Genomic DNA, 8,312 nt, shown 5'->3' with positions numbered 1-8,312 from the left:
TCGATGGTCCATCTTTTGGGGTAGTTTAGGGAATACCTCGATAGGCATCGATAGAGATCGATGGTCCGTCTTTTTGGGTAGTTTAGGGAATACCTCGATAGGCATCGATATGACTCGATAAGGGGCCTCGATGACACTCTCGGAATTTTAGAACATACCTCGATTGGAATCGATAGGACTCGATGATACAAGACTTTTTTAATTTGAGAACACACCTCGATAGGACTCGATAAGGACTTCATAAGACTCGAGCTTTCATGGCTTTGGGATTTTTAGGACCCACATAGATAGGACTCGATATGACTAAACTTTGGTTTTTTGCCTTGCCTCGATAAGACTCGATAGAACTTGATTGTTTCTGCCTCGATAGTAACTGCCTTACCAGATTGTATATTTTGTTTTTTTAGAGTTTTATTTTGTTTTTTTTAACATGTTTTTTGTTATTTTTTTCAGATGCCTGAACTTATTGTGCCTTTGGAGAAGCATTTTCCTGGCCGTGTCACTTACAGGGGTAGTGCCTACTTGGATACCCTTGTAGAGCAATTTAAGAGGCACGGTCTAATTGAAAGGGCACAGGCATGCCCATTGGGGCAATTCTTTAAGTCAAAAGAGTTTAGTTTTTCTGGGGTTCTGCTCCATCAGCTAATGTTGCGCAAGGTACAAAGTAAGAAGCCTGAAGAGGGTCAGTTCTACCTGGGCAACACTCTTTGTAGATTTGGTATTGCAGAGTTTGCCCTAGTTACTGGGCTAAATTTTGGGAAATCACCGTCCTCGGATGAATTGAAAGAGCATCTTTCAAGTGATCGGATTATCTAGGACTATTTTAATGGTCATCCGAAGGTTAGTTTTGGTCAGTTGGAAGATGCACTGAAGGCCTCCACAAACCCATAAGATGCATTTAAGCTGGGTTTGTGCTATTTGATAGAGGGGGTACTAAATGCCCCAGAGAAGACAACAATGATATGGGGAGATTCCCTGAGGATGGTTGAGGATATTGATTACTTTTTCAAGTATCCTTGGGGGAAGTTGTCATTTAAGAAGGTTATCAAAGGCCTTCAAAAGGACATGAAGAAGCAATTGAAACACTACGAGGAGAAAACGAAAGAGGGGTCAAGCAAAAAACAGAAGGAGGCCAAGTATACTTTCAATTGCTATGCACCCGCGGTTCTTTACTGGGCTTTTGAGGCCATGCCTTCTTTCGGGAGTAAGTTCGGTGAGAATAGTGGGAATCAGATTCCTAGGATGCTCAGCTGGGCTACGAAGACTGATATCACTATTTCGACAGCTCTGTTGGCTCCTATATTCGCCAATCGTCGAGTAAGTTCCATTTTCTCTTGTTAAATATCACAAATTAATTGATTGACGATTTACTTTATTATAGTTTTTCTGACACATATTATTCAACTATGCAGTTAGTGGTATTTTCCATGCTGAAGCCACGTCCGAATGAGGTAGCCTACTACAATAGCCTCCCAGAAGTTGATTCTGGGTTATTCCCTGAGTTGGAGGCTGGGACTGCAGTGGATGAAGTAGTGGTACCTGAGAAGGAGGCAGCCAAGCTAGCAGAAGTTGCAAGGGAAGCCTCCATTTTTTATGAGGATGTCCAGAGGGTTGATGAGCGCACTTCACAGGCCTGTGCAGCTTCATCTAGTCAGGTTGCCCAGCCTGATTATGAGCAACTTTTGGAGAGGGTTGAGGAGGGTCAGGCATCCTTACTACACAATCAGACCACGATCATGGCTCATCAGTCCACGATCATGGCTCAGTTGGCGCAGGTGCTCTCACTGGTCTCAGGTCGATCATTCTAACTATTGGAGAATTTTATGTTTCAAAGGTCCGAAACAGACATTATCGAAGAGAATGATTTGGATTGGTTTGGCTTACGCTTTTGTGAAGAATATGAGGAAGAAGAAGGTGGGGGAGATGACATGGGGAATACGGTTGATGAAGGTGGTGGAGATGCCATGGAGAATACAGTTGATGAAGGTGGGACATCAAGTTTTGAAAAGACGGAAATGGCAACTGACGAAATGAATGATACCAACCAATTTTCTAAGTATGATTTAAACGAAAACCCATTGTTGTTGAGTAGAGATGGCATGGTTGGGCATGTTTTTCAATCAATGGACATGGCTGAAGAATTCATTCATGAATATGCAAGATTCATTGGGTTCAGCCTACGTAAAAGTATCATGCGAAAAAATACTACAGGTGATGTACGTCAACGTCAGTGGGTATGCTCCCGCGAGGGCTGGCGATCTGAAATGCATGTGGGAAGGCTTGATAGAACTAGGGAGCCTAAGCCAATTAGTCGAGTGGGATGCAAGGTTTGCTTTCGAGTGAACTTGGTGAAGGGTAGTACGCATTGGATATGCAAAGAATTCATCCCAATTCATTCTCACAACATTGTAGCAGACAACCATAAACAATTCCTTCGGTCCAATCGAATAATGACACAAGGAACCTTGACGACTGCACAAATAATGAAGGAGTCAAGCATAAGAACTTGCCACATCATGTCATACATGGCTACAAGTGGGCGACAAGGGCTTTCCTGGAATGCATGGGAGGTGTTCTACCGAGGAGACAAGGAGATTAGCCATAACCTGCCTCTACACGGGGAGTTTCAATTCCTAGTATTGGATCCATACTTCACAAAAAGTAAGGGTACAGCAAAGGTACCTGGCTCGAACAAAAGGTACTCGCCGCAAGTGTAGTATCTGCCAGAAAAGTGGACATAACAAGTTGACTTGCCCGATAAAATGGAAGAAGGATCACCGGATTGGAGAGTCAGATGAATGTGAAGATGCAGAAGAAGATGACCAATGCTATGGAATGGGATTGAATGATGAATGGGCTGGGCAAAACTCAATGGACTACACACAACATGAGAATGAGACAGAAAATGATGTTGTTGACGATTTAGGCAGTGAACTACAGAATGATAAAGTGAATAAAGTGGGAACACAAGTTGAGGAGGGAATTAATTGGTGGAAAAGTCCTTTCTGATTTCGTTATGATATTTTGTCTGGAGCTTTATTAAGTACTCTTCTATCTCATTTGGTTGCCAATGAAGTTATGAAAAAATGGCAAAGTTTAATGACACGACTAGTTCATTTCTCGAATCTTCTCTTGGATTGTCATCATGTACGAGGGAATGCTTGTAATTGCACTTACTGAATCGGGAGTAATGCCATTAATTTATAAATTTAAATTTACGCAAAAATGGTCATTAGTGTATAAAAGCTTTGCTCGAATATCATTGCATCAGATTCATTAATTGCGCGTGCCTCTGGCTTGTGGAGTGGCATCACTCTTTGTTTGTGGTCATTGTTAATGGGTTCCATCCATACTTGTTATTATTTACATGGTTGTTTTAATGGTTGTTTTAATGTTCATAAGATACAAGTTTAAGATGAATAAATCGTTATGGTACTTTCTGCATTACTTATGGGAAGCCTCAATAATTATAATTTTCATATGCTATGTCTAAGCACAATCTATAAAATTGCTTTGCTCCTATTTGGTACCTTTAATGGTATGTAGAACAACTATATTTTCCACCAAAATAATAAAAAACATACATTATTTTGAAGACGTTACCTTCATATAGTTGCAGGTGTTATAAGGCAACTCCAACTAGTAATTAAAGTGGGACATCATATACCAAAATTTTCATAACAACTAACAACCACCACTGCTGTACAAACAGCCACTGCTATGCTATACCATGATTCTTGTCTTCAGTATAAAACCTTGAAATAGGACAGGGTGGTGTTTATAAATGTTTATTCTTAATTAAAGTGGGACAAATATATCAAGCTCTATAATAGAAAATGCTTAATATGCCATGGTAGTTTTTATAATATATTTTATTTGTCTTCAATATATGCAAGTAGGGATGATTCATCATTGTTCATTTTAATAATACATCACACCTATATACAAAGAATTCATCACCCCCACACAATAAACACCCTGTCATTCACATATAGAAAGGGGCAACAAGATCAAATTAAAAAGTATATGACAATACATAAATTAGCTCAAAAGGATATGCGGAGCACCCATGACAATAGACCCACACCCCATTAAACATATTTTTCATGAAACACCTCACTCACAATTACTAATCATCAAACCTATTTCCCTACACATGGAGTGGAATTCTTCTTTGTCCTCGCTGAAGCCATTATTTGATCCCTAACTTTGTTGTGTACTGATGTCACTAAACCAACAGCGACACGAGCCCTTTCATCATCCGAGTTATACTTTAACAAAAATTGTGAATTGTGAAAGAAATACAAAAACAAATTTAAATTACTTAATATAAACATTATTCAACTACTAAGAAACTCAATAGTTTTAAAAATTAATATAGTACAACATAAAAACTTACACCCTTCGGTTTGAAGTCAGAAGGGTTGTGTTGTGCCATCCAATTTATCACATGAATACCACAGTCATATCCATTTGATTGTTGGACAACTTCATTATTAGTGAAAGCCTTGAAACATGTGAATGACTTCACAGGTCCCTTCCACCGTGATAACTCATCTCGGAGAACTAAATCAAGCTGTTGCAACTATAGTGTGGACAAAACAAGATAACATCAACTGTAATGATAGTCAAATACTACACCTTTAGTTTAGAAATAGAAAACCTTCTCTAGTTAATTAATAACCCACCTCAGTTTTACTCCCAACAATGAAAAAGGTTAAAACTTCCCCAAAAAAATTAAAAACTCACCACCACTGGAACAAGAGAATGTGATAATGATTCTTTGTGCCCTAGCAGCATCGAATCACATATTTCGACAACCCCATTACCTACATGAACTATAAAGAGAACCCAGTGTTGCATTTCCTCGTTGTGAACTGGAATCTTAATCTGCAAAATAATGAAATATTCAACTAATAAAATAAACCCAAAAATACAAAAAAATACCACACATAAATATACCTTCCCACATAAATTCAAATCTCCAATAAATAGTTTACGAGCTGAATCAGATCGACCACTTTGAGGAAACAAGTTCTGAATACTAATTCCAGTACACTGTCACTCAAAAATATTCACAATTAATTCCATATCTCTTATATTGAGTTGATTTTGCTACAGGAACAGTACTCACCGTCATTCTAGTATTCAAATACCATGACGAACGACTCTCTGTTGAAACTTGCTGCTCCCTACGTGTGTTCATCTCACATACTACATTCAACACCTGCGGTCAAAACAAGAAAAAAATATTGGAAACCTACCCTTACCGTCCATGAATATTAGTTTAGATGGGGAAATATAAATAAAGTGAATACTTCTAACTAAACAGTCCAACATTATCAATCCATACCTCTCCATTAATAAAAACCCCAGGACACAGTGTTCGAAGCAAACCACGCGTGAGATGATTAAACCCCGTGTCTACCAGTGTCTCACTGTGCCACATTTATAAAACAAATTTATAATAATATTGGGTATCGGATAGAAATTTTTTATTGTTAACTAATGGAAAAAATATACTTACTCATGATTCAAACTATCATCAAATATGTATTCTATTAATTTCCCTATATCATCGTCAATTATGGGGGTGCGAATTTTAAAGGGCCCTATGCTTTGGCTCTGCCCAGTTGTAACATTAGAAACATAAACTCCACGTGGAGTTGTCTGCGATTTACTCTTCACCTGATTAAATAAACTAGTAAATTATAAAACAAGGTACAATAACAAATAAATATAAAACGTACTCAATTACACATTTACCGTTTTTTTCCTCCGTTCAACAGGCCCACCAATGCTACTAGACACTGACTGGCTTCCTACTTTTACATTCGACAACTTTGAACATTTTTGGTTAATCGTACAAACTCTAGGCTTCTACAATCTCAAGATTAACAACCAATTAGGTTCAATAAGTAAAATAAAAAATACCAAAAATACCAAAAAAAAATTAATAATCAACTTTTAACCTACCAAAAGATACCATTACTTACTTTCATCGACATTTCACGCTGCAATAATGTTTCTCCAAATTGGGATGAAATCCTGAAAACAGTATCATCAAAGTTCTCGAAGTTTCCCCCCAAACATTTATCCTCTCCATTACCAACACATGTCTTCCTTTTGCATTCTATATTAGTTGAGCTATCATCTAACCCCTGAATATCTCCTACACACTTATTCAACTCACCGTTACTTAAATCGTCCATTTTGCTTTCAACCCCACTACATTTAAGGACACCATCTTTCTGTCTATCAAAATCATTTGCTTTGTCTTTACCTGAAGGATTTACAAAAGCAACATCTTCCTTCCTCCCAATTAATTTTTCAACCATTTTACGCTCAAAGATTTTCGCCTCACTATGTCTATGTTTCCCATGTTCAGTTATTGCACGTAATTCATCTTTAATTACTCTCAAATCATCTTTCAACCCAGCATAATCATTACGCAGCCTCTGAATTGATTCCATTATAGAATTCAGCAATAAAACTTCCATCCTAAATCACCAAATCAACAGTACCATAAAATGGGGAAATATATTAACAACCATACAATAATCATTTTACTACAAATTTTATTCCTTCTAGAAAAAAGAAACATCACATAAATACAAATATTTTTCCTCTAGCTAATAGTACAGAATAAATCAGCCTTCTGCAACATAAACAAAAAATATTAACAAAAAAATGATCTCAATAAAATTAACAAAACTCAATACTATTGCAACTTTCAATACTAGTGAAGTTATATATAGCTCGCCTAAGCCAACTCACACCATTTTGGAAAGAAGAAACTGTCATAATCATTCTGAAGGGGGTATGAGATTATAAGAAGAAACAGGCTTAATAGTTATTTCTGGAATTCTCTCCAAACTTTTTACCTAATGTGGTCTTACAACATATATACAAACTACCACACGAGTCCACCTTCCAAAGCACACATTAATACCCATATATATTCAACAGATAGCACACATTAATACCCATATATATTCAACAGATAGCATATACCTATATAAGCACAAAACATATATATATATATCATCATCATCATCATTTTTTATCCAGACGAAAAGCACACCTCTAAAGTGGTCCAAGTGCAGCTCTAAACAATGTATACCCCTGAATACCCAAATACAGAGAGATGGAGAAAGAGGCTTAATAGTTATTTCTGGAATTCTCTCCAAACTTTTTACCTAATGTGGTCTTACAACATATATACAAACTACCACACGAGTCCACCTTCCAAACTATATAAGCACACATTAATACCCATATATATTCAACAGATAGCATATATTAATACCCATATATACATCTTATCTTTCTCTATATTAATACCCATATATACATTGAAAGCTAAATTAATGGCAACAAAATGAAAACTTACCCATGTGAAGAAACAGAGAAGTCTGTTTCGGAAGAGAGAGACAGAGAATAGTTCTGTGAATGGATTCGGACTTGTGAGGGAAAGAGAGAGAGTTAGAACAAATATTTGGATAGATATCAGTGGAGGTATCAACGGGCATCGGCTGAAAGAGATTCGGAAGAGAGAGAGAGAGAGCGAAGGGTTCGTACTTGTGAGGGGAAAGAGAGAGAGAATAGTCCTGAGAGATACACCAAATATTTTTAAACCAAATATTTTTTTAAAAAGATCACAGCCGTTGATGTGAGCCGTTGATGTGATGAAATGGTGAAAAAAAAAGTCCACACCAGTGGAGACGTTTTTTCCGTCACCACATAAGAAATTGCCTATAAATATATGTATAAAAGAGCTGATGGAAGATATTTTTGTGAGTTTTAGCTAAATATTATAGAGAAGGTATATTACAAAATACACCACCAAAACATATATTTTTTATAATTTACCTTAAACTTTTACATTATACCATACATCAGTTTTTTTATTTTTTTTCTACATCATTTAAATATTATATTTTAAAAAAATATTTTATTCATTTTAAGAAATAAAATAATTAAATATAATAATATCACACTCGTATATATACAAAAGTTTATAAAAAAATAAAAAAATATTTATAGCTTGATGGATAGTATTTTACTATATATATAGAGAAATATTATTTATTTAGGTAAAAAAATATAACTTTACATCACTCATTAAAAATCTATTTCATAATTTAATTAGACATTTTACCTTCTCCGTTGAGAATACTCTTATAAAAAAAAATAAAAAATATAAATAAAATATTATAAAAATAAATAAAATTTTAAATGGGGTGACTTAGATTGTCATCTCGGCCATCTCACTATTTAATCGAAAATTATTCTCATCCCAGTTCTATTTG

General features: G+C 36.0%; 1 protein-coding gene across 1 annotated transcript; it reads right to left on the bottom strand.

Annotated features, from left to right (window-relative positions):
* Positions 1-5,527: 5,527 nt before the first annotated feature.
* Positions 5,528-6,537, bottom strand: LOC133821221 (uncharacterized). Its single transcript, XM_062253658.1, has 2 exons — positions 5,997-6,537; positions 5,528-5,880 (listed from the first exon to the last, which is right to left on the bottom strand). The coding sequence occupies exons 1-2, from the start codon at positions 6,498-6,500 to the stop codon at positions 5,755-5,757; spliced, it is 630 nt and encodes a 209-aa protein (XP_062109642.1). The 5' UTR covers positions 6,501-6,537; the 3' UTR covers positions 5,528-5,754.
* Positions 6,538-8,312: the final 1,775 nt, after the last annotated feature.

This window comes from Humulus lupulus, chromosome 3 (genome assembly GCF_963169125.1).
Source record: "Humulus lupulus chromosome 3, drHumLupu1.1, whole genome shotgun sequence".
In the NCBI taxonomy this organism is placed as follows: domain Eukaryota; kingdom Viridiplantae; phylum Streptophyta; class Magnoliopsida; order Rosales; family Cannabaceae; genus Humulus; species Humulus lupulus.
The sequence above is the reverse complement of the archived record's forward strand: the minus strand, read 5'-3'. Positions and strand labels throughout refer to the sequence as shown.